At 37.6% G+C, this 27773-nt stretch overlaps 1 protein-coding gene across 6 annotated transcripts in view; it reads right to left on the bottom strand.

Moving 5' to 3' along the window:
• The window catches only part of ATXN7L1 (ataxin 7 like 1), a 110987-nt gene that overhangs the window by 3162 nt on the left and 80052 nt on the right, over positions 1 to 27773 (bottom strand). For all 6 annotated transcript variants that reach the window (XM_054631008.2, XM_054631007.2, XM_054631010.2 and 3 more), the window contains 7 exons: positions 21273 to 21556; positions 16396 to 16478; positions 15285 to 15541; positions 12524 to 12716; positions 10079 to 10200; positions 6547 to 7498; positions 2640 to 2714 (listed from right to left, as the gene is read on the bottom strand). In XM_054631008.2, the coding sequence (XP_054486983.2) occupies positions 2640 to 2714; positions 6547 to 7498; positions 10079 to 10200; positions 12524 to 12716; positions 15285 to 15541; positions 16396 to 16478; positions 21273 to 21556 (1966 nt within the window). The remainder of the gene's footprint in view (positions 1 to 2639; positions 2715 to 6546; positions 7499 to 10078; positions 10201 to 12523; positions 12717 to 15284; positions 15542 to 16395; positions 16479 to 21272; positions 21557 to 27773) is intronic.

Below are 27773 nucleotides of genomic sequence, written 5' to 3'. Positions count from 1 at the left end.
AACAAACTTTTAATACATACAGGCACAAATAATTTGACTGTAAAACTATCATTCCATTAATTTCTGTTAAAGATCAAGTAGTTTTTGTAGGGAAAAGTAGTATTTCTTTTACTAAAGCAACAATAATAGTTGGAAAAACAGGCATGTTTTTATGTATACAATCCCTAATCCAGCTCTCAAAGAGGGGCAGCAATACTGATATTAAACATTAATTGAGAAGAATCTGTTTGAATTCAGCCTGATGGAGTTTAATGCAATGGGATGGAACTGACAGGCCCCCAACAATTCTCATCATCCACCAGTCCCACGGGAGAACCTGAGTGAACTTCAACACATGGAGCAAATGGTCAAAAGCAGCTACTCTTGTGACATCAGAACAACTACAGGCCACCTTCAGCTCACAACTCAGTAATAAGAAACACTCAGTTGTGGGTGGCAGGTGACTTTCACAGCACTGCCATGTGTCTCTCACTGTGACTGGCTGCTTTGGGAAGCCACTGGAAGCTCTCCCGCTGGACTGCACCTGGGCAGTCACAGGCACAAACGAGACTGGGGTGTGGGTTGGGTTTCCAGCCCAACACAATTTTGCAAAAGCCACATTCTCACCCAGCCACTCAGCCCTGTGGTGAGTTATGGACCCTTCTCCCTTCTCTTGAGAACAGCAATCCTCTCCCTTCTGAGCCAGCAGACAGCTCCGCCAGGTTGCCTGGCCAGGGAACAGAGCAGAGGCAGCTCAGAGGAACTGCTCCATATGCACATTTAGCTCAGCAGCTGCAACTCTGCTTCCAACTGCATTGTTACAAGTCTGTTGTTGTGATGTATTCATGAAAACTTGCCAGATTTTTCCAACCATAGGCCCTGGTGTATAGCAGAGATTGTCTCTGCCTACAGACCTTATTTCACTTGGACTCCCTGATCATCATGGTTATAGTTACACTAACATTCCAAACAAGAGAGCTCAGCTTCCACAGTAATGCCTTTACTGACACAGCATCTACTTGTAGATCCACTTATTGTTACCTAATTATTAACACCTTTATAATGAAGTATTACAGCATAGTTTAAGGCAGAAATTTTATTTAGGGACTATTCAATTGCTAGATTGGAGATAAAAGCTGCCAACAAAGCAGCTCAGATTTGACAGTGACAAGCATTTATTAAATAGGGAATCATTATTCATGGTTCCAAATACTAAAATCCTGTGTAAGTTAAAAAAAAAAGTTTAATAAAACTTAGTATCACCTTGATTTTTTTTTGTATTTATACTTTGAGCTCCACATTCAACTACCAAACTGACAAACATATTTTTAAAAAGAAAGAGTTTGTGGGGCTTAAAACAAGCAAACACTTATATTTTTATAAAGCTATGAAAACAGGCAGCTGAAAAGTTCTGCAATAATCTCAGTTTACATAGAGCTGACACCAAATTAATGTTTTGTACTCTGAGGTTTTCCCCATGGGATCTAGGCAACAGATCCCAACAAGTTCTGCTCCTTGGGTAGTGTCTATGTTATACTAACACAGGAGCAAGATGTTAAAACAAAAACAGTTTTGCACTTCAGAACAGTTTGTCACTGGCAGTTGGATGACAGTGTCACACAGGAATGCCACTCCTTAGAAGTATGAAGAAACTTTCCACTTTTTTCCCTTCACAGTAGTTCTTCCGTATGTATTTGCATTCAGCAGTGAGAGAAAAAAAATAATTTACTGTTTGGCAGTTCATCTCAAGATATGAGCCATTCAGAGTATTTTGAATGGGCATAAAGTGTGGGTTATCATTATTATTCTTTTCCTGTGTCTACACAGCAGAAACTAACAGCACAGCCATTTGGAATAACTACTCATGCATAATTTAGCCAGAATACATAACAGAACTCTAAGACACTAGCTGTACAGAAAAACCTCTGGATTACTTGTGACTATACCTTGCTGAGGTACAGTCAAATTCTTTCACACTAAAGAATTTGATATTATATTCTTGATAAAGTACTCAACTTGGAGAATCAAATAGTAGGAACCATAATAGCAGTCCTCCAGACAGATGAGGGCTGGACCAAAAAAGCCGAGTTACAGCATTTATTATCATTATCTAACTCAGAGCCTGTTTAAGAAGAACTCACATTACACATGGGTTAGTTATGCTTTCAGATTAGTTTCTCTGAATAGTAAAGTACCTCATCTTCTCTGTCCTGTTTCTGCTCTCCCTTTGCTGCTTCACTTCTGGCCTATTTTTAAATGCTGTCCCTCCTGTGCCAGTCTGGGGACTGTGCTGTGCCATCTTGCTCAGCAGGAGAAGTGGGATAGAAAAAACAGCAGAGATCTGCTGCTGCTGAGCCTCTATCACCAAAGCAACAGCCAGTGAGCAGCACATGAGCCAACCTGGGCTGTAATACAGGTGGTGAAAAACAACTAAAAAAAGGGTAATTCATAATTCTTGGAAGGGAAAATAGCTGGAAAAAAATTATATGAGAGGAGAAATCTAGTATTAGCTCACCAAAAGGCAGCTTCTATAAAGAACTGGATTCATAAAGAAATTGTATTTGAAGGTTTTATAGCATAAAATTTGAAGGTTTTATAGCATAAAATGTTTCAAAACTGCTTACAGACTACTTAAGTACACTTTTTTAAAAGCAACTTACTTGTCTGTTGTGTACTGGGTTTGATGTACTCGAAGGACTGGATTGTGACAAAGCTACACTGCTATTTTTTCCAATCTGAAAAACATTAATTGAGCAGTATTGAGAGGCACATTTATCAGTTGAATTCAGATGCTGGTGATGGCCTTCCCTTCCCTGTGTAACGTGGTACTAATCGTGTTGCATTTGGAACACAGGTATTTTGCTATTGCAAAAGATACACTTCAGATAGAATCATCATTATCTCTCAGAGCCTGTATAATTTAATAGTCTTAAAAGGCACATAAATACTGTTACAGGTCAGAAAATAACATAGAAAACACTAGCTGAAGGAATATAAGCTGTAACCCCCCACCTCTCTAGACTGAAATACTGGTTTCTCTAGTTACTGGAGTCACTCAGGGCAGCTGCTCCAAGTCATGGGATCCTCCCCAGGAGACCTTCCCCACTCCTGGGGAGCTCAAACCAAGTGACCAAGCACCAAAGCATGCCCTAAATTATTCCATTTTTTCCCATATATCATTACTCAATAAAGCAAACATTAATCACAAAAATGAAACTCCAGAGGTTCAAATTTGCATTTGTATCCATTTACTGCATCAGAGAATTTCTTTGGGAATGAGTGTAAACTGTAGTACACATACATACATACATTTTAAAAGTACTTTGTTATAATGCTGCAAATATTCCATCAGCTTGTTTCAATGTTTGTGAGTTCACAGCACTCTGCAAGAGCAGCCTGTTATAGGTTTTTGTACAATGACCTGTAAACATGGTGTAGATATTTCTGTTGTGATACAAGAAGGGACACAGCTGTTGAGTCACAGGAGCAGTTCCTCAGGGGTTACAAAACTGATAAAATTTAACCATGGACACCTGTCTGTAAATGGCAGATGACTGCAGTGTGAATAGTTGTTTACAAAGTCACTGACTTCAAGTAACATCATTTTAATCCTTTGATGGAGAGGTAGCAAGGACCTGGCTCCTAAACCCTGAGAAATGCAGCAGGCAGTTTCTTACTGACTTGTTGGGGCTGTGGCATGGGCTGGCAAGGCCTGCACAAGAGCAGCTTTCTCCTTCCCTTCTGCAGCATGGTTTGTTATTCTGCCATTTCAGGTTCACAGTGAAAGGTAGCTTCTCTCCTCCTCTCCAGACCTGCCCTTTCTCACACAGAGATAGTTTGAAACAGTGTTCTCTGTTCACACTCTGTCCAGAATAAACGTTTAAAGTTTTTATTTACAGCTACTTTTGAAGGTGCTCCCATGGTGCATGAAGATCAAAAGGATGGGTCTTTGCCTGTCCTGCTCCCTTCAGCTTATTTTGCCTGTCTCAGCTGTTCTCTAGAGGATAACATTCTTCAGCTACAAATCTTGACTAAAGACACACAACCTTTTATCTTTCCTGGTCATTCAGAACACTGGGACACATCTGCAAATCTTTCTTCTCTGCATACACCATAACAGCATTCATAAACCCCTCCATAATAAATACATGTCCTCCTTTTAAATGGAGAAATAGCCACACAGGCTGAACAGGTACAGCACTCTGAAAAGAGAGAAAGTTTCCCAGATGTCTTGGGTCTTTAATGATGGGAAACATAATTTCAAAAGTATATGTGGGAGGCCAAAACTCAATTTTTTTTTTTTTTTTGCCAGTGTCCTTTAAAAATAAAGCGTACTTCAAAACTTAATGAATTAACATTTCCAGTTACCATCTATCCAGTCTAGAGTTGAATTAAATAAGAAAATATACCTGAGCCTATCAACTGTTGCTGTGTTCTTAATATCTTCAATTTCCCCTATTACATGAAGGAACAGGAGCAAGATTTTAAGCCACACCATTTTTTTTGGGTGGGATTTTTAATGTATTTCTAGAACACATCAAGTCAAACAGCACAGCTTAAAAGGGAATTTAGGTATTGTATTCTCCAGAGCTTCAATATACACATGTAGAGTATGTAATATTTGACCCATATGCTTAAATGGGTTCAAATTCAATTTATTTTGTATTGCATAGAGTATCCTTGTCACAAAGACAATTAGCTGCCAGCTAGATTTCTGAAATACAATTAACTCCATTTTACCTCCTATTTTTGAGGAGGTAACATGTTTTAATAGCTGTATCATATTAAATATAATGTTTTAACATGTTTAAATATCTGTATATTGTAACACTCATTACAAGTATTTAAGCTCTTACTTAAGAAAAAAATACTAGCCAGAATTACATTTTCACAAATATTCAGCAAAGACCTCTGATTGATTTCTTGTGGTTTATTTACTTCTATTGCTGTGCAACATGATGAAACACATCACAAATTGAAACAGGAATGACACACAGGAACAGATTTGATCCCGAGGGAGCTCAGGATTTGAACTCAGAATCTCTGTAAGATTTCCTCACCCTGTGCTAGCTACAGGCACGGTCTGTGTCCTGGGAAAAGATGATACAATTAATTTCCTATCACCCATGTTTGCACCAAAGCACCAATTTGTACTTACTTTTTCTTTCCATTTGACATCTTAAGCCTCAGGGCAATTTAATCTTTTTGGGGACACATGTTTCAAAATTCAGACTGAGTAACAGAAGGAAGAATTTACAGCTGACTTCAGTTACTTGAAGATCAGTTCTGATTGCAGGACACATTTAAGAGGCTTACAATAGACAATGCCACTTCCCTTTTTAAAAAGCCAAACAAGTAATCTCTGTTGCACCTCTGCTGGAAGTAGGAAAGAGAAAATATACCTCTAGGCCATTCTTTGAGACATTCATTCTGCCTCCTACAGCAGCTTTAGTATTCATTTATTCCCTTTCTCCTCTCCCATTTCTGCCACATTACTTATGGATTGCTTTGCCCTTACCATCTTCTTTTCAAAATTCCACTTTTTTTTTTTTTAAATGTGCAATATCCTTAGGAAATGAGAGTTTCAGAAACAAAAAAAAACCAAACCAAACCAAAATTTCCTAAGCTACCTTCTCTGGTTTCTCTGAGGTATCCTATTTTCTATGGCCTTGTCTTCCAGATGCCAGGGCCAAGCATTGTTTTGTGTGCACTGCACAGCACTGGACACAGTAGCAGAATGAAAGAGTAGATCATTATAAAGATCATATTGGCAGCTTTCCCAGCAGATCTTACTTCACATACACTTTTGTTCTTGTATAGCACCACTGAGAGAGGAGCCAAAGCTCTGCTGCTATCAATGAAGGAAGCATGTGTAACCTTATCTGCTGCACTGACTTCAATATTCTGTGAACACAGGTACACTGAAAAAGTAACCAAATATCCTCTAAAGGTCATCCAGTTAAGAACTTAATTTCTTAATTTTTCCAGTTTCAAACAGGGAACACCTCAGACTCTCTCCAGGAGAAAGGTAGATGTGTTTTACAGAAGAGATATGAAGAGACTAGCATAGCATTAGGAAATTAACCAGCAACAAGTTTGGGAAAAGAAATAAACAGAAATTCTGACTCTCATCTTCCTGTTTTCAATAACACAATTTATTTCAGAGAGATGAGAATTAAGAAAAATTTTTTTTTCTAAAAATTTTTTATCAATTCTGGACATTCATTTTTACTTTCAGAGATACAAATAGGTACTTTAATAATTGAATAAAAAAATCTCATAAAAATATTTTGAGAAAGTATTTATATATATACATATATATATATATATATATACACATACACATATGTATGTATGTATGTATATATAAAATTTTTTTAACTCTCAAAACATCTTTCTATGACTGGTACAAACCAAATACAAATATGTTTCTGTATTAACCTAGAAAGTAAGTTGTGTGATGAAAACCCATCTGAAGCAAATGTGGTATTTTCTTTTCAGAATGGATGAAATATTTCAAGGAAGTCAGACATGATCTGCAAAGAAATAACTGGAAGAGTCCCTTACCTGCCGAGAGATGGAGCTGCTTGTAGGATCTGGCACCGCAGAAATAAGGTTGGCAGTGCTCTTTCTATGAACACTATTCATACCAGGCATTTTAGTGATTTTACAGGCTTTGCTACTAGAACTAGAGTTTTTACGTTTTTTTCCTTCTGATTTGTCAAAAGAAAGGGGTAGAGAAGACACTGCATTATGTGCTCCCAGGGAGTGGTCCCCTGAGTGGTGCACCAGAGAAGATACAGACAGATTAGAAGTGTCAATACTGCTCACTACCATGCTCATGTGTTTCACTGAGTCTGTTGAACTACTTGACAGTGAAGTCCGTCCTGAGGGCTCCGATTTGGCACTGAGTGGGCTTGTTCCATTATTGGTATTGTGCACAGACACACTGTTATAGGAGGATGTCGCCTGATAGGAGTTCAACGTTGAACTGGGGTTCAGGACACAGTTCTTTTTGTGGGACCCTGAAAATGAAGATGAGGAAGATGTCTGCAAAGATAATGAGGATGAGGACGACGACGAAGACGACGACTGCGGCTTTTTCTTTTTGTTACTTGAAGACTCATCACTCCGAGATGACAGGTCTTTCACTTTTGAGGATTTGCTGGTTTTTGTTTTGGATGGCTTGTGGGATGGGGAAGGGATGACTGCTGGCACTGGTGACACAGCTGATGGTGCCTTAAAAGTTGAGTCCATGATACTTAGGCTTGCAGCCACATGAGGAAAAGCTGTGGTGTGTGACATAATGGAATTCGTCTCTGCCGTTGTCACAAAGGCTGCATTTGATAACATGGCTGATGTCATTATGTAGGAAGAAGTGATCCTTGAACTGATAGGTGTTGAAGGAATATACACTGCACTGGGGTTGCTGAAGGGCTGTAAGACTGATGCTGGAAAAGGAGTGGAGACATGTGCTGCTGGAGAAGGCATGGGACTGTCTGCTGCAGGAGGGATTTTCCTAAACAGAAAAGGAAAAAAAAAAAGGAGATACATAAAAAATTCCATCCAAAAAATGCAGATAGGAAATAATTTCCTTTAACTTATTCAAAAAGGCAAACCTAGTTCGTTATAATTTTGATTCCTAATCTATTCTATTAATCACATACAGCAATTAAGTGCACAGTATTACAATTTAAACACAGCATTACAAATTTCATTTCCTTTATCCTCCTCTTATTTTACCAAACAGTTAAAAAAATGCAAATAAAATGCCTGACAGTGGCACCTATACATATTCTAGTCACTAAGTTTCATTAATTACATATCTTTTGCTTCAAATTTCAGATTGTGGAACAGTTTCAATATCAACCTAAACTCATAGGTTAGATTTCATTAAGGTAGTAAATGAGCCAGTCTGGGGGGTTGTGAAGCACTTAATCATTGAGCACAAAGAGGAAAGATCACCCCTTTCCAAATGCAGTGCTATTCCCAACAGCTCATTTGAGAGCTGGTTAGGTGGGATTAAACAGGCAAATTATTGATTAATTTTCACTAATATTGAAAAATTGACAAAATATTAAACAGAGCTTGATAAGCTTTATAAACAGCTGAATATTCTTTTGAGAAGAAAGTACAATAGTATTACCTGTGAAATCAGTAGGATGTATTCAAATTCCTTTCCATTCAGCCATCACCTATTATTTTATCTAATGTGGTGTTACTGAAGAACCAGACCTTCATAATGTCTCTTGGAAAACTATTATGTGATCTTTTCCCATTATTTAGACTTATATTTAATTCACAGTTTAATCCTATTTCTCTTTTCTAAGAAGCTGTACAGCCCCATAACTCTGCCCTTGTTATCCTCACTAGTGACACCTTTCCCATTTTTAAAGGCTTACTCTTGCCCTCACAGAAGTACAATAAAACAGCAGCCCTGAGTGTGCTGTCTTATCATAAATCAAATCCCAATTACAAGTGCTCTCTCCAGGTATTCCTGCTCTGGACACTGTTGGACAGAACACAGTTTATGGCACAGTTCCATAAGGGATTACACAGGTCCATGCTGTCAGAAGTGAGGAAGTCCTACTGCCTGCCACTTGCAATGCAAACACAGCTGCTTATCAGAGCTGTCCTTCAGGTTCCTTTTAAAGAAGGGCCAACAATTCCTACCCACATCTGCAAAGTACTTTGAGAAGTAAAGATAAAAGTACTTTGTTAATGTTAGTTCTGAGAACACGGCCCTGCATCCCTGCACCTCTGGCCACAGCTGCAGAGCTATGGAACAGCAGCCTCACATCCAGCTCTGCCTGGGGAGCACAGGGAAAGGTCAGCCCAGAGGAGGAATACTGGGGTAAAGCACTGTCAGCTTCCTGTGTTACACAGACAAGTGAGTATGGCTGGAGTTCATTGAAGTATTAGAGATTACATAAATAGCTAAAATTTGGGAAAACTTTTAAAATCAGATTTAGTGGGAGCAGGATAAGGCCTGTTTACTTCTGGTTTCAAATAACTACTATAGAGGATTTTTTTTCTGTACTAGTTTGTACTAGTGGTGGTATATGTTTTTTCAGATGCTCAAGCATCTTTTCTCCTGACAAACAAAGCCAATATGTAAAAAATATTAATATTCCTATATAACGAAACGAAAATTTTTATTTGTGGAAGGTGACAGACACTAGTTTATGAATTTACAAAACAGATTGAGCATGATCAATCCCTGAAAAGACATGAAATTGGCTCTTTTATGGCAGAACCAAGCATTTCCAAACTCCTAGCACAATGGCACCATTATCATTAAGTTACCAGGTTAGTCAGACAAGCCAAGCTGTAGTGCTTAAAAATATATATTTAAATAAAAATCAAACTTTGTTTATCTAATGGCTGGCATCCAAAGAATATAACACAGTCCTGATAATAAACAGTGACATGAAACACTGCACTTTAGCATCATTACATTGAAGAAGAATGCATATTCTGCAGCAGAATATCCCCAAAAAATCAATCCTATCTGTACATTCCATTAACTTTTAATTACTTTTTTTTTTAAAGAACTAACATCTGTTTTAGAAGTGCAGTCTATTTCAATGGCTCTGTGTAGTAAAACCTATAGTGCTTGGAACCTGCATATATGATAGAGAGGTGCTTCAACAGTGAGTAATAATCAGAATTTTAAGATCCCAGAGGCAGCAAGGGCACTATGAATTAAAAACCTATCATATTCCATCTTACAGACAGACAGATGTGCACCAAGTTCCTTATCTTACAACTCCTGTGTCATGCACAGCAAAGCCTGAATGGGTGATAGAGGGGGATGATAAAGGCATAAAATCCTAAGCAAAAATCTTCATTCTTAGGGACTAGAAAGAGTCTTCAATCTGGCAGAAACTTACATCAGACTAGGAGATTGTTCTGTTGGACTGTATATTTCTTAACAGAGAAGATTTGTATACAGGTTACTGCTATACCTTAATAGAGGTAATTAAGAGGTAATTAATTAAGAGGTAATTTTACAAACACTGGCCATGGAGTGCCTAATTTAGAAGTCTTGCAGAATAAAAAATGCAAATTACCCACCAAGCATAAAAATCCCACTTACTTCCACATCTGTGAGTTCAAGTGTTTTTCTACCATGGAGTTCAGTGCGAATCGGAAATGGTCCCATCTTCTGTCAAAGACATAGTACCCTCTTCCCATGAGGCGACTGCCATATGAACAGAACTGAAAGAAAAGGTATTTCAATCTTGCTTATACAAATGTATTTCTACAGCATGAAATATTTATTTACTGATCAAGGAACACCGTTGTAATTTGTATCATGCATATAAAACTTCTTTTAAAAAATGGTTTTCATGATCTACAGCATAGTTTTTTTAAGAATTATGAAATATGGGCATAGTATTTCAGCTTAGTGTAAAGTATATTTCATAGTTCATTAATGAATCCGTGCCAGAGAAAGAATGTAACTGTTCAGGTAGTTTCAGAGAAAAAATTCTTACTGCCTCAGAAAGACAAGTTACACTCTTCTGGGTGTCTTAAATCTCATAATTGTATGACAGCAATAAAAATATAACTGAAGAGAAAAAAAAGTGCAATAGGAGCATTTAGTATCTACTTAATAAACAAACCCCTGACATTTCAGTAAAAAAGTAAATTATCATCCGTGGCATCTGTGCTACAACAGAACATGAGATACACTCTTCACAGTGCATGAAAATCAGCTGGAGGAGTAGTATTTAGAGAATTCTGCAGAGCTCAGGAGTACTTGCACCCCTTCCTCTGGAGAATTTCCTGAAAAGTCCTACTACACTCAAATGTTACAATCAGGAATCTGCTCTTGTTTCAGCTCAGTCTTACTGATCTAAATGATGCAATGACTGCTTGTAGGAGAGAAACCTGTTACAAACCATCCTCAAAAAACAAGACAACTCTCCATCATACAAGGGACCCAGTCACAGCAATTCTGGCTGACAGCAGAAGCACTGATGTGGTAGAAGAGCATCCATTCAAAGTACTTGTCAGCTTAATGGACAGCAAGTGGAGACTGCAACTGTTCATTTTAAGTCTGTTTCATGACAAGGTTAAACAGGTTAATTAAAACCACCATCTAAGTTGACAAGCTAGCCTCAGCTCCCAGTGAGCTACCACTAACATCAAGTACCAACAAGAGGCAATTTGAATAGCTATTGACTTTCCCCCTGTTTAATTATTACCACCTGGCCAGGAGAGGGACTTAGTAAGGAAAATAGTCTTTTTTAATACAAAATTCAGCAATTTAGCATGATTTGGAGGTGATTTACATTATCTTTTCTGACTTCACACTGATACAGACCAAGAACTAGTTTCACTACCAGTAACTGCTTCAGCTGAGAGATGCTAAGATCTCAGAGAACAGATGAGTCAGTGGGTTTGCCTTGAAACAGAACTAGGATCCTAAACCAAAATGGCTGTTGACAGCCATGCCTCACTGCTGAGGCATGCACAAGAACTGGCTGCACTTAGATTATTTTTTGAATTGTGTGGGCATTCATGCAGTGAACCTTTAGTTTTTAATTCATAGAGAAGCAGTCAGCAATACCAAAGTAGCATACAAGAGTAGCAAGGAAACAGGAGGTTTCTGCATATCATAGTATTATGTGGACTACAGTAATTCACATTTTCTCTGTAAGAACCAAATACAGGATTTTGTCTGACAGTCATTTAATGTTTGGGTCATGCTTTTTTCTGGTGTCTGACAGTAACAAGTTCTCCTTTGCTCTAGGGAATACAAGCAATGCTACCAGTTATCACAATGTTTGTTTTATTCTGCATATCATATGGAAAACACGTAAGTGTATTCCTTGGCTCAATTTTTATGAGAAACAGCTTCTAAGAATTTCAAGAGTTCTCCCACTGCTTCTTGGTTTGAACAGTGTAAACAAATTCACACTGCAGAGATAATACCACAAAGCAGCTTTTACTACTTACAATGAAATTTCTCACTAACACAGGAGAAAGACAAAACCAGCTGCTCAAACACATACTTGAGCCACCACCAGAGCCTTTCCATTTTGAGATAAATGAAGCAATAGCTTCTAAGTCCACATACACTCACTTAATTGACATTTAATTACTGCTTTAAACCAGACTACAGAAATCAATGGAGCACTGTACCAGCCTTTTGCCACCAACTGCCAGGTACAGTTTTGTAGGAACTGCAACCAAGAGAATATCTGCTCATGTCACATTTAAAGCAATGCAACTTTCCTCAGTTTAGCAGAACTACACCCAATTTGAGGTCTACTGAGAGGACAATCTAAAAATAGAAATTCTGATTTTCTGCTGCCCATCTTGTCCCACATCAATGTATCATGTGTACCGAGCAGTGGTCTCCTCCTACCTTATCCCATCCTTACCCTTTTCTGTTAAATGTATTTTTTCTCTTTAGAACACTTTTCAGCATGTAAGGTCTTCATTCCTTACCTTCTTATTAAATTACATATTTGTTCTCCTCTCCCTAATTATGCAAGAACAATGGCAAGGCATGCCAGAGACTGACACATACCCCAAGAGGTCTGGGATGGTGTCCAGAAAAGTGACAGTCTAATTTCTCAGATTCTTCAGCTCCATCCGCTTCTCCTTCATCACTGGACAATCTGCTTGTGATGTCTCCTCCCATGGAAGGCAGTGGCAGTTCTGGTACGTACCCACTGTGGTTTGAAGAACTGGTGCTGTTTATGCTATTTGCAGATGAAGGTCTAGTAGGAGAATATACATTTAAATCATCAGTGCTCAAAGGCTCTATAAACATACCTGCTGGCATCAAGCATCAAAGCAAATGATGCCAGAAATGATCAATGTAAACAAGGACAGTAAAAGACACTGAATAGCTGACATTTCATCTTGTTAGAAATACACTCAGGGGTTGTGTCCTGGTTTGAAAAGGAAGTGAGGTTTTTTGGGATGCTGTGGTCAAACCAATGGGTGCTCAGATTTGAATATTGGCGCCTGGTGTGGCCACTGAGGACATGGATATGCCTCTGAGAACACAGGGGGTTAAAAGCAGAGAACTCCCGGGGGAAACACAAGAGGTCTCAACTGTGTTTCCAGGGGAAGCCTATGGCACAAGAGGGACTTCTCTCTTCTTGATGAACTGAGAATTGATTATCTAAAGGGTGATGATGGACTGAGAGTTGGTGATTTGAGGGGTGGTAACTGAATTGAGAATCCAAGGTTTTGTACTACTGTGATGTACTGGAAATTTGGTGGGGGGAGGAGGAATGTTTTTGGAAGATTTCATTCTGAGTTCTGTGTGTGTTCCTTTTTATATATAGTTGTAGGTTAATAAAGCTTTTCTTTATTCCTAAATTGGAGCCTGCTTTGCTCTATTCCTGGTCACATCTCACAGCAGACACCAGGAGAATATATTTTCATGGGGGCACTGGCATTGCACCAGCATCAAGCCATGACAGGTTGTCACCAAGTTCATGCAAACAGAAACACCCTTCTATTGCTTGAAATTTTAAATTTGCCATGAAGTTGGATTTCAGATCTTGAGAGAGACAAAGTATATTTAAAACACAAATAAAAATCAGGTATAAAAAAATCTTTTTACACTGAACCATGACTCTGCCACTTGATTAATCCCAAGGGTCCAATTACAAAAATCCTACTAAAATCAGTGTACTAAATATAAGAGTGTTTAGCTGACCCCCTCTACAGGTAGATTAGTGAGTGCAATAACTGGGAGAGCTCCTCACAGCATGTAGGTTTTCTTTAACTTTGTCTAAAATGCAATAAAACAAAGTAGGAATGTCTTTGCACCACAGGGTATGATGGTGCCTTGCCTTTCAAAAGCAGTTTAAAAACAGATTAGATTAGAAGTGGGGGTGGAAAAGCTTCTCAATTACAGTCTGTATAACCAAGTATGTATTGAGAACTCTGAGGCTGGAGGAGATGTCCACACTGGGCAAAATCTGTAGATATCTTCAGCCTCAATGAGTTCCTGGTCTCAGGACAGAGCAGCCCCTGAGCAGCAGCAGAGCCCCAGGCTCGCTGGCCAACACAGAGAGGCCACAAGGCTTCCATGGCTGCTCTGAAACAGGCAGGACAGCCCAACAGAGGCACTGCAGCAGAAACAGAAATACAGACTACAAACACAATGTCTGACTCCTAAAATCCTCCTCCTCCTCCTCCTCGAGTACTGCTACCTCTGCAGTTTCTGCAGCTGACTCTCTTGGAATTGCCATGGAAGTTTATGAAATCAAAACTCCAGTTTTTCTACTTGGACTGTAACACCTACTAAACCCCCTTTCTATCTGTCTGTCTGTGCTGCTCTCCGTGTAAGGTCACTGCTTTTACAAGAATTAGGCAGAGAAGCAGCAATTCATCCGTGGGTATTCTTTCATTGTCTTTTCGCTCAAACACTGCAAGGCACATCTCTGCCACCGCAGGAATGAAACTACATTCAGGCTTGGTGGCCACACAGAAAACACTGGAAACAGCTGTCTGAGATAGCAAATACCTGTCTGAGATAGCAGATATCTCTTTGATACTTCATAAGGACTATGGAATTAGGACAGTCACAAAATGAGCACCCAGTCCTGACCAAGGTTTTGGCAAAGAAATGAATGATGAAAAAAATATAAAGATGAAAAAAGCCAACTAATTTAGCTCGATGCACTCCAGCCAAAATTAGTACCAAAAAGTCCCACAAATAAACAAAATATACGGGAAGTTTTCCAGAGGATGATTAGAATTCAGTAGATCAAATATCTCACATTGTTTTTTGCAAAAGGATGCCTTCAGAAGTTTTCATTGTCCTTCTGAAGAATGTTTTTGTCCTTTCTAAAAATCTTCAAAACAAGGGAAGACATGCTATGGATAGTTTGATATCAATAGCTTTAAATCAACACAAAATTACACCGTAATTGGAAAAGTATTTCTGGAGAAAAATTCTATATAAATGTACATAATTTTACCACCAATACCTACACTGATTCATGTAAACAGACTTTTCTTCTCAATTGTGACCAAATGACTTGAATATAATCTTTCCTAATTACCATTTTAGCAAAAAAATGCAGTTAGTCTGAGATTCTGAGCCAAGGGTGGATACTACTCCTTTCTTCATTCCCAGTTAGATCACAGGCTACCATGGACAGAGTTCAGTTAACATAAGCTAGCAGAAATTCTTATATTAGTATGTTTTATTGTGTAATAGCCTAAAGAAACATTAAATACTTCTAAAATGAGCTGTATGAACATCTAAGAAATTTCTTGCAGCACCTTGAGAACGCAACATTCCACACAGGAGAACTGCTTACCTTGGAAGTACAGAATTTGGTGGTCTAGATTTTGCAGGAGATGTTACTTTAGATTCTTGCCCAGAGTTCACTAAGGATCCTGACAGAGAGTCTTGTGCTGGTGTGGGCTGGCTCTGATAGCTTTCCCTTGCAGATGGTGGATGCTCTTTGTCTTTTGAAACTTCTTTTTCCCTGGATCGAGCTTTGTGTTCAGCTAGAAGGATGTCAAACTGTTTTTTACGGCCTGGAACTGCTCGTCGATGATTAAGTGAATGAGTCTAAAAATAGGGTGGTTAAAAAGCATTTGTGTGTGCATGACATTGTTTATGAGTCCTCTATACTTCTGATACACCACTACTCTAAAAGATAAAATCTACTTCAAATAACTTTAGCCACAGTTATGGAAATAAAGCTGCTATTCCACATTATCTTTGATAACTTATAAAGTCATTCTTAAGAAATGCCAACATCAAGGCTAAAATTACTTTTTGCAACAATTTATCTATATAATAGACACTATCGACTTACCTTTTTCAAGATGGAAAATAGAATTGCAGTAATTTAAAGATATTAAGAAAATCATTGTAGCTTTTAACTTACAATGAAAAACTGATTTCATTGGATTGAAAAACATGAATAGATTTTAAAGCAAATTTTGCTGATGATCTCTACTGACAGGCAGCACATACACATACAAATGTTCATTAGAAATGTCTCACATTGCAGCTACTTTTGATGCAGGAGTTATTACTATCACAAGGGCAGCCTCCAAGTAATTTATTATACAAAAATATGGTAATTTTTTTTTACTGAAAACTGACTATACTTTAACATTGTTGCACACATGAACCAAAAAAGAAGCATTTAAAATAACACTTGGGCTTCTACATGAAACGTTAATGCTTTTTGCATAATAAAATGACATGAAAAAAATCTTTTTAGAAATATCAGTGGAATAATGCAGATGCTCTGATTCAAAGAAACAGAATTACACAAAAGAATTACCTGAAGACAGCGCCTGAATACCATACCCATTGTCTGTAAGACAGGAGCAGGTATGACCTCTCAAACTACTGTGGTAGGATTTAAACTATAACAAAGCATCTGATATTTTATCTTCTAAGAAAAATACCTTGCAGGTGAGTGATCTTGTGCAAGGTTTCTTTGTTTCAGGATCCAGTACTCCACAGTGCTTATTTGGGTCAAATTCTCTTTCTGTTAAGTGCGAGAATGGGAAATGAGAAAAAAATACATTATTATAGAAGTTTTAACCAGAGTACCTTATAATTTTTGCCTGTTAGAATTTGGTTTAATCAGGTTAAACCTGAACCAGTGACCCCAACCCCAGCATCCCATAACAGTACTATGTGCATCACTCATAGAGTTATGTATTTTTTTGTCCTTGCATGTTTAAAACCATTTAGAGCAGGATTTCAGCCAAAGACTTCATGGAAATTAGTCTGCTTACAGTGGAGTGGCCCAAACAAAGGACTAAGCCAATTCCCTGTGACTTCAGTTCCCTCTCTGACTCTGCCTGCCTCTGAGGCCATAAAACACAGCATTTGCAGCTCTGGCTCCAGAGCTGGGCTAAGACACAAATGGTATCACAAGTGCTTTAAACAACATCTCTCTGACATACTTAAAAACTCTAGAAAACAACCCATGGCTGATTACTGGTGGCATTTTAAAAATAAAATTTATCTAAATCTTTATAAAAATAACATGCATGTTAGTTTTTATTTTCCCATGTGAAGGGAGAGATGGAATTTAAAGTTTGCAGAGATTATGAGAAAAGGCATTTACACGAGTTCTACTCATGATTAACATTAAAAGGGCATTAATATTTAATATGCTGTATCTGTATATTTCATTTCATTAATAATTTACTATTTCTATACCACAGATAGCATCACTTCCCTTAGGTTATGTGAATATAATTTTAGGGTTTGCATTAAGAATTGTAACAAAACTATGGACATACACTTTTTAGTTTATGCCATCAAAACCCTTTACCATTACCTTCACAGACCATGACAAATTATGGTATAATTGGCAGACGAGTTTGCCTTTGTTTGGTAGGGGAATACAAACTATTTGCCAAATCCTATTTTAACTATACAGTGGTGTTACATTCAGATACAATAAACATCCTGTACTCAAATATGACATTTAATCAGAGGATGTAAAAATTCTTTTAAACAAACAAATGGGAGCTAAGAGGAAGACAGTGATTCACAGCTGTGTTACAATGCTATGACAGCATCACAGCAAGAAGAACAGCTGGAATAAGAAAAGTAAGGAGAAGTAGCTTATGTTGGACAGCAACTCGCCTCCAGATAGCACAATTTCTAGCAGTTTTATGTATTCTGCTATCTAGACTTAAAAATGCTTATGCAAACATTCAGTGGTTATATTATTAACCTATTAGCAGAGTCATACAAAAAAGGGAGCTTGGAAAAACCTGCTGGCATAGTTTTTTATTTGTGAAATCTAGAAAAGAACTGAAATATGTTATAGGCAGTTGTAGTTCCTTTGGCATTTACAACACAACAGAAACACAAAAATAGCAGTGTGTGACTCAATATAATAACTATTTTTTTCTACTTAATAGATGAAAACACATGTTCATGAACTAAAGGAGCTAGTTGCTCCTGGGGTTTGAGTGTAAGATGTTCCTATTACAGTTTCCTGAATGACCCACCTAAAACCTTCAATGCAAATTGAAAAAAACAAACTAGGGAGACAATATGGACTAATAAATATGCCTTCAAATGAAAAGTCCTGAAGACAATTGTAAGGCTATGGAATATGTTCTGAAAGTTACCAAGCAAGGACTGTTTTAAGGGAAACACTTAAAAAATCCAAAGTGGTCCAGATTGGTACTTGACAGTAAGTGGCCCGACTAAGACTTGTAGGACTGATTATGGCAAAGTCAGTTATTAGGAAAACATATACAGATAAAAATCAACATAAGGAGTTATAAGAAGAAAGAGTGGAAGTCTCTGCCATTGACTGAACAACAAAATAATATTGTTTCCCTGAGAAACAGAAAATACTGAACAAACAGGAAACTACTTCTCCTGGCTGAAGCATTTATGGCTGCTCCAGCGAAATCATGAACATCTAATTGCCAGCTACAGACATGCCTGGTTTGGGCAACACACTACATGAAACTTACCACCTTCTTATCAGTAACAAAATGCAGCTTCTGCTCACTGTGTTGGGAAATGGGGAGTGTGGCAAGGCCCAGAGCCCTGTGCACAGGCACAGCTTGAGAAAGCTGCTTTTCTGGAATGGATTCCACTTCTTCACGTTCAGTGGACAAAGTGAAGAACATTTGTTATAACCTCACCAAGAGAAGAGCAAGGGCCAAGACTGAACTGTCAGAAACTTCTGTTTGCAACAGAACAGTTTTTCTTGGTGTACACAGGACACCTGCATTCTTTAACATCACCCCAGAGAGGACAAGAACTAAGGAAGATTTAGAAAAAAATTTTTTTTGCAGTTGCTACTAGGAAACACTGATCCACTTATGCTGGGCAGCTACAGACTGTCTTTTGTGGTTCCACAAGCTGTTTCCTCTCTCTCAACAAGGACAGTGCTCCTGAAAAGAGGGCAGGTTCATTCATCACACAAACAACCACCAGCTCTCAGCAAAGAAAAAAACCAACTTCTATCACAGTCAGGGAAACGGTGTGAGAGACAGTAGAGGTTGCTAAAAAGGGAAGGAAACAGATGCAAACGGGCCAAACTTATTAGGGAGCTTCAAAAAGTAATGTCTGTACAGCTCTAGGGCAGCAGACTGAGGGAAACCTAAATCCCTTGGCTGCAGTTTCATCCTTTTCATGTGAAATGAATGAAATTATGGGATAACTCAAATAATCATCTCATTGACCTTCCAAGATCTTTTTATCAGGCTTTGTACAGTCCTGTATAATAAGAGAGAAATACATCATAGTGACACACAATCTACAGGCAATTCATCTCCAGGGCTCTCAGGACTTCTACAATGTGAATAATCCCTAAATTATTGCATTGCTGCATCAATACTCAAGGCAGTAGAAGTAAGACTGAACAGTTCACAAATCTGATCGTGACAGAGAAGCTGTCAAAGAAAAGTCTCAGTTCTGTGTATTTGTTAACCATATAAAAGTAAACACATGCCTATCCAGGTGCTCAATCAGTTCAGGGCAGAAATTTCCACCATGTTCCCCAGCCTTAAAGACACTGCAAGTCAGAGCTTAGAGAGAGAACAGTGCCAGAGCCACCTCCACAGTAAAGCCAGCAAGCTGTAGGAAGGCCCTACAGAACTGATTCTCCTTTATAAAGATATTTCTGCAAGCACTTGCACAAAAATGTACAAATATCACCCGCAGCCCTGCAGTGGTAAGTGGTGACATGAGGAAAACCACTAACAGTTTAAATTGCTCAAGAAGGAATTTTGAATTGATTAACTTAATTAGTTAAATTTAGCATCTAACCCATTATGGGAAATAATAGGTTAAAAGGAAGCAATATTCTAAATTAACTGTAAAATATAGAGAGTTTTTATTAGAATAATATATTGGACATTAAAAAGTGAAATGTAAGGGTTAAAGCCTTATCTTAAGTTACTCTCTTATTTTTGTGCTGTGAAAAGCTATAAATGAAAAAGGTTGTGTTTCCTTATATGCCACCTTCAACTAGTTAAGAAAGCAATCAGTGTACTGAATCCTTTCAGGCAATGGCATTGTTCCATGCCCCACACAGCCCTAGCAAACACCTCACACTGGTCTGAAATCCAGCCAAGGTAGCAGCACCATAGGCTAACTGCCAAATCTGAGAAAATGAACAAAATAAACCTGATATTCAGGCAAAAAATAGGACACACTCATTAACTGGAAATGAAAGCATTTATCTTGTACAACTTATACTGGTTCATAACTAGTGCACATTTAGAAATCACGTGAACTAACTTTGTGCCAAAGTGACGATCTAATGTGGCTCATGCTGCCATTAGCAAAATTAGCCTTTCAGTACACACAAGAAGTTCCTGCCCGAGTCACAAAGTACTGCCAGCTGATGAATAGACCCTGCACAGCTTCTTCAGCTGTAAATTTGAGTCAGTTACTTTTGCTTTAAAAAAACATAAAATAAAAACCCTCAAAACACTTTGTTTCCCTTCATTCAGAGCAAAAAGCTGTTTTCTGCTTTCAGGGGTAAATTCTCTTCTTGCTGCCCAGCAGCTGACATGGGTCACCTCTAGGGAACTCCACCAAAAATAATTCTTTCTCCCAGTGGAAAATAACCTTTCTAACAGAGCCTCTGCCCTCCCACAATGTGGTGTTCTCTGCTTTGGTGGCAGGTTTGAACAGGGACCTACATCCTCAAAACTACCCTGCCTAAGGCCATCCAGGGCATTTCCCATTTAATGTCATTTTCTCAACTCCACTGTCCTGTTTTCCTGAGTAAGACAAAGATCCTCATGCTAGAAACATTGCCACTCATATGGGAATTGCAGTGGGAGAGGGCTGAAAGAAAATTATGGCTTTTAACACTTCCCCAGCATTTCCCATATCTCCTTAAGATTTTTCTCATATCTAAAACAACAAAAAAAGCGTTTTTAAAAAAGTCATGACTTGGAAGATAAACCAATGTCTTAAACCTGTTCAACTTGATCATGACTGAACTAAAGTTACCCAACTAAGGCACATTTTCCTTTGTTGTAAACAGACTCAAATCCCATAATGGCTTAAAGAAGTTTTCTGCCTTTCTGTTTTAATGAATTTACTTCCTTAAAAATTTATTTGGCCTGTTGACCAGTAATTTCAAGCTAAACAGAATGTGTACTTTAAAAATATTTTACACATGCTAAGAGTGTGAAAGCCTTCATTTTCATACATGCAACCCAGCATCTTAGAGCAAAAAAATCAACCCAAACCCAGCATTTTATTCGCTGCATTATGAGCTATAGAAGCATTAACAAAGAAAAACAGATTGCCACAAAAGGTGAATGACAACATCACGTACCTGAAAGTCTTTTGTAAGGCTTGTTACTGCTTTTAGTGCCATTTTGGTGTTTCTTGTCTATTGATGGAGCTACAATTCCTTTGCCGTTCAGAATCTTTTCTGGTGATGGTGGCACTGACTTGGATGTCAAACCAGGTTTAACCAAAGTTGGAGCAGGTATGGTGGATGAAGAAGTTGAGGAGGAAGTGATGGTGGTAGTGGTTGCAGAATTCATTTTAACATTGGCACCATCTGCCTTCACTAGGTTAGGAATTTTCTCTAGACTGACTACTGGAACAGGAACACTGCAAGATCAAAGGAAAATATTCATGTGGTATTTTCTGCACCAAAGATTTACAGTTACTTAATCCCTTTGCACAGATACAAAAATTTCAATGCAAGTGACACAGCATCTTAAGACCAGACTAAAATGAAATACTTGGTACCAGTATTGACTATTTTTGTTCAATCAAGCATTTACAAAGCCAGGCATCTGTAAAGCCTGGCAATGAAGAGAATTATGAAAATGAACCTTTGTATTTTTTTTTAAGATCCAATCCCCTACTATTCATAAGCAAGATCAGTATTTGGTACCAAGCAAAACACACTCCTTACAAATACGGTGTCATGCCTTTAACACAAGCACATACCAGATATGTGTATGCTGTACTAAACTCACCATGATAACGAAGCAGTTTGCTAATAATATTAATATTTTTAAACAAACACAAAAATAATTCATTTGCTCAGATGTGTCTAAATGACATACAAGTTCTGGAAACAAGGAGAAAAGAGATTTTAAGCATAGAAATATTAACAGCTGTCCCTTTGAAAGTATTAAAATCCTTGATGACTTGAGCAATACTACAATGTATTTTAATAAAATCTTAGGGACTTAAAAATAAAAATTCTCAATATAGTTATTAACTTACTTGGCCCTTTTCAGAGTAAAGTTTGCAGTAACTAACTTACTCTAACTTAACTACCACCACTGCAGATTTGTGACACTAATAAATGCTACCTTCTCAATTTGGCAGCAAAACAGATTGAGACAAATTATTTTCAGCTGCAACAGTATTTTAACATTTCTATCTCCACGAGGAAATATCCAGTGATATTATCTACTCAACAACTCCAAAACTGGATATCTTGTGACCACCAGTTAATATATAAGTTATATACCCCTCCCTGCTGAAACAAACCCAAATAAAAAATATAACCTAATGCATGTACAGTTAGGGAAATCCCCCCATTCACAGCTCACACAATTTCAGTCTCTTGTGTCTGAAAAATGGCACCTTTGCTGCACCTTTCTACAGAAGGAATGTTTACAGGTGTGGAGTTTTCACAATCAGAAAAAGATGACTTTGAGGTGGCATTCTCCATGGGACACACTTTGGAAACATCAAAGCAGGATTCAAAATAACTCAACTCTTGACTTCCCTGGGCTCCTACGAACCTCTGTTTCTCTGCAGCTGCTGAAGATCATAAACCTTATTCTAAGGGTATTTTAACATAGGAGAATGTACCAGCATTGATATAAACAATAAGTATACACAACTATGAGGAAGATTTAGACACCAAGACATCTTCTGGAGCTGAAATTAAATTGTATAAAACTCCTGTCTCCTGTGGTACTATAAATGTAGCAGGTAGTCAGAATACAGATGCAACTGAAGTAATGTGTAGAGCAGTGGCCAGTAATTAAGCAAAAAGTGTACCTTATTCACAAAATCAGAAATGAATGCAAACATGTAGCTATGAAAGGGAGGATTTGATTCTCTCCCTTTTTAAACTGCTCTGAATTTATCAAATGGCAGACAAAAATTGTAACACCTCAGCATAAGAATTATTTTGTTTTTGTCTTTAAACAGATGGCAATTACATTTTCTGAAAATAGGAGAATTTTACATTAAGTAGTTCTACTATACATAAACTATATAAAAACATATGAGCAAACCTTCATGCCCATCTTAATTCAAAATACTGATATTCAGGGAAACAAATCAAGTGTATGATCTTGTTTAGTAGTGAAATATTGTTAATAAAAATGGACAGGGTTTCTCTGTTTTGCAGTGTTCAGAATCTCAGATCCTAGGGCACATATGGTGGGATCACTGTGATAATGAAAAATGCCCAGGGGAGAGAATATTTTTGCTTCATTTTGTTACAGATCAACAAGTCAACCTTCATTATCCATTTCATTGTAGTGTAGAAGAAAAAATAAAAATACTCCTGATGCCTTAGTTTTAGCTTTCGTATTTTTTAGGTTCTGTAGTGCCTTAGTGTGTGACTCTGAACTTCATAATAAGCAATAGCAAGTTCTCTTCACAGTTTAGTTAGACAAAACAATCCTTCTCCAGCTTGAGAACCAAGGACACCATTGCAGCTTCAGGCCCAAGAAGTATAAAAACCAGAAAACTGGGGAGAGCATCTGGGAGGATGGGAGTGCATAACCTGAAGCTGTAATCAGACAATTGACCCCAATATGTAAATGGACCAAAACTTCTAAAAGTGTGAAAACTCGTGACCGTTGTCCACCTTGGGTGTAGCCTTGGCTGGGCTCTTGCACTGCCCAAGGTGTATCCTCTGAAGGGCTTTCAATAAATACCTGCTTTATTCCTTTAACTCTGCCTGGCCTCTTTAGGCATCACTCCAGTACCCTGTGGGTGTACACATTCTATAGGATTTCTGGTACTCTATAGTAAATTATTTATGATTTCAGAAGCTACAGGTTTTAATTTCTCTCACTTTTACTGCATTGAATGGTGAGGACCTCTAGTTTAGTCTTAGCATAACATACAAAGAGTAATTTATTACCAAATGGCAAATTGGAAGGTCCACAGGACCAGTGACTGGAGTAAACTATTAAGGTCTTAAAAAGTAAATAAATCATAAATGTTCATATTTATATTTGGTAGTTAGAATGAATTCTTTTCCCAAACAGAGTTTTTTGAGTAAAGAATTGAGGGTTTATTTCAAAGTTTGTTAGAAAAAGAAAAAAAACCCAGGTTTTTAGTCTTATTTACTGTATTTTAAAAGGAGCTTTTTAACAATAAACTTGTTTAGATTTTTTTAAAGACAGCTGTTGAAGGGGACAATTAGAAAAGCAACATGCAACCAACATAAAAAATGAGCAAAAAAATCTATTCAGTAAAGACTTTTTTTGACAAAAAACTCTAGTAAGAATAGCAGTATCTACCTAATAGCCAATAAAAGTTACTACCAAAGCAAACACGTCAGAAACATTCATTATTTCTTCTGAACTAAGAAGGAAATAGGATAACTCTCTCCAGTCAGATAAAAATACTTTTTGATTCCTTCAGTTAGTGCAAAGTGCCAGCTGAAAAATGATGATTGATTTTTTTCTTTTTACATAAGAGAATCTGCACAATGTGACAATGGGTTCCAAAAGAGTTTGAGCAATATTGGGTCTCAGCATATTAATTTTTAATTGAATCTTGGAATCTTAGAGAAGCTAGCTGAGTGCTGCTCTTTCATCCATGCTGAAAACCCAAACCAAAGTGTCTTGGAAGAAATATTCAAAAAGCTAATAAAAAAAACCTGATAAACAATAAGTTGACATGGTTTTGCTGAGGATCAGATTCTGGCAAACAAGTATCATTTCAGTTTTTGATGAAGTTGCCAGTTAAGCTGACAAAGATAACTATGAAAATGTTCCAGTTTTTGAAAGGCATTATAAAACACAAATAAGAATGATTTAAAAGTAAATGTTAAAAATATGAAATTCATTAGGGGTGTGTTGCTAGGGGCATTTTTAGCCATCATTACCAAGCCTGACATGACCAAAAACTTCAATGGACTTGAGAACTAAAGATAAGATTGCTGGTGATAACATGTACTGATGAAATCAGGATTGACAGGAACTAAATAATGAAGAGACAAAGCTATAAAAAGCAGTATGGAGTGTCTGGTAAAGTTCATTAACTCAAAGAGACATTTTAATACAAATGAATGTAAAGTTACACATGAAATAACAAGCTGTTCAGTCTGCAGTGAAATACAGGGAAATAACATAAATGAAAACAGTGACACAAATATTTAGTGGTCACAATGAATAAGCAATATGGGGTTTTATTTTACTGTTGTGCTTATATCAACAATGAGATATGGCAAGTAAGAAATAGTTTTCACATGTCCTTGGTGATAGTGATATTGGATTATGGCTTCTAGTGTTGCTGACCAGTGGGACAATACCAGTGTTGATGAACTAGAAAGGAAGCAGTAAAGGCCCAGAAATGAGGACTACAAAAATGCACGGTCATGACAGGCTTTAGAAGCTCATTCTCTTTTCAAATAAGGTAACATTTCCTTCTGTTTTCTCATGCTTTCTTGGGCAGTTGGACTAGATGATCACTGTAGGTCCCTTCCAACATGCAAGAAAAATAACTGCAGTATGTCACAACACTTTTCATACCTGTAGCTCCTCTTACTTCTGTTTTCCTTTCTCTTGGCTTTTAAAAATGCTTTCTCCTTCCTATTATGTAATTTTGCTGGGTTTATGTTTTGGTCATTTGTAACTATATTAATTCTAAAAGCTCAGCCACTCATCCAACTCTTCCCATTTGTGAGAAAAGAAATTCACAAACATTTAAAAACATAAAACATTGCTCTATTCTACATTGCTGGAACTGCCTCTACAATGTAAAAAATGTTTGTGATTTAATGTTAGATTTTATGGTCCAAGTTAACCCTGCTCAGTTTTGCTTCCATGCTACAATAGGAATATCCTTATATCATAACTATCTTCACTTTCTCAGCCTCAGTATGAAGAATGATATTTCCTTATAGAAATAAAGGCCAAGAGATTATTTAAAAATACTTTGAAAAGTGACATTATAAATTTTAAAGGATTGCCCAGAGGTATACCTTTGGGATCCTTTTTCTGTTTACAGAAAGAGTCAGTTTTCTCTGTGTTGGTGAAAATCACATCATTTCCATCTCATTTTTTTCATTTTCAGAACTTCTGGCAGGCTAAACTTTGTGGAGGGAGGCCAAGGAAATCTGCTTCAGCTGGTTTCTCAGCACTAGCTTACTTCAACACTTTACCCCAATTTTATGCTGCCTTAGGATCATGGATAGGTGGAAATGAACACCCTCTAGCATCACAACACCTGAATCCACCATGGCAGCACCCAGAAGCTGTGCTGGGGCACAGCAAGTGAAGCAGCATCCTTTGGGAAGGTCAGCAATGAGGAAAAGAGCTCCTGGCTGCAGGAATTCCTTTTATAAAGGGTAAGCATCTGAGCTATGCTTACTAATTATGATCACTTGTTCATTATTATTGTTATTTCTACAAATTCTTTGCCCTTTTCTCCCCAGTTTCTACCCTTCTGCTATACCTCTTACCACCTTGACTGCAAGCTGCAGAAAATGATGGCTTGCATTTATCTTGTGCACAGTGCAGTGGTGCTCCAGCTCTGCTCCAGCTCTAAGCACTGCTGTATTAATAGCAACGATACAGAGAGATACAGGGGGAAAAATCAGAACTGACAGATATTTCTGGATGATGTATTCACAATAATACTTTATATTCCAACTACAAGAAGGGAGGTATTAAAACAGCAGCTAAAAGATTAAACAGTTCCAGATCTCTTTTATCTGATCATTCCAATCATGATTTTTAAAGCATTAGCCATGGCGCAACCAGAACCTCTGGAGCACATCTTAGTACAACAAAGGACATAAACAAGAGAAAGAGCTACTTGGTCAATGGCTAAGATGATGCCTCAACCAAAACTATTACAAATATAACAACAGAAGTTGGATCTACATGAAGGCAGGCACAGCAACAGATCTACTGGGCTATGCTGTTGCAGAGGCAAAATTCTAGCTGTAACAACTAAAATTTAAAGGAGATGCTGTACAAAACAATCTGGCAAGCCCAACAAAAGTTGTTCCAGGTCTGAAAAGCAATCACTAAAGTGATATATTTCCTGAAATAAGCTGATTTGACAACTGTCTGGAAGAACTTAGGTCAAATAAATGCTCGGTATGAGATTACAATGTAACAGGCAAAAGCATTGAAGACCTGGAAGCTTCTGAGGATGACAAACCACAACACACTTGGATGCACCATGAATCCTATTTGCATTTTTGAGATAAATGTTTCTGTGTCAATTGAGTATTTCTTTCTAAAAGCTAAGACAAGAAATTCTATGGCTTGTGCAGCAGTTGAATGGAAAACAGAATCTTAAAAAAGAATAAATTTTATTAATAATTTCACCTTAAGTCAGATCTGCTGAATATTTTCTAGTATTCTAAATAAATATTATAATCCTCTAACGGAATAGGAACAAACACTTGTCAGCTCTCAGCTGTCAGCTCTCTATAACCTGTGATGATGAGCAGACAGATTTTATTCTTTAACAAGTCATGTAATCTAAGGCACTTAACACTATATTTTGCAAGAGAATTTTATTGATTTTCACTTCAGACTGTTTGTGATTTGCTATGTGGTAATTACAGTATCTTTAACTACTATATGCCTCATTTTTCCCC

Source organism: Agelaius phoeniceus, chromosome 5 (genome assembly GCF_051311805.1).
Source record: "Agelaius phoeniceus isolate bAgePho1 chromosome 5, bAgePho1.hap1, whole genome shotgun sequence".
NCBI lineage: Eukaryota > Metazoa > Chordata > Aves > Passeriformes > Icteridae > Agelaius > Agelaius phoeniceus.
This window is presented reverse-complemented; position numbering and strand designations above follow the sequence as displayed.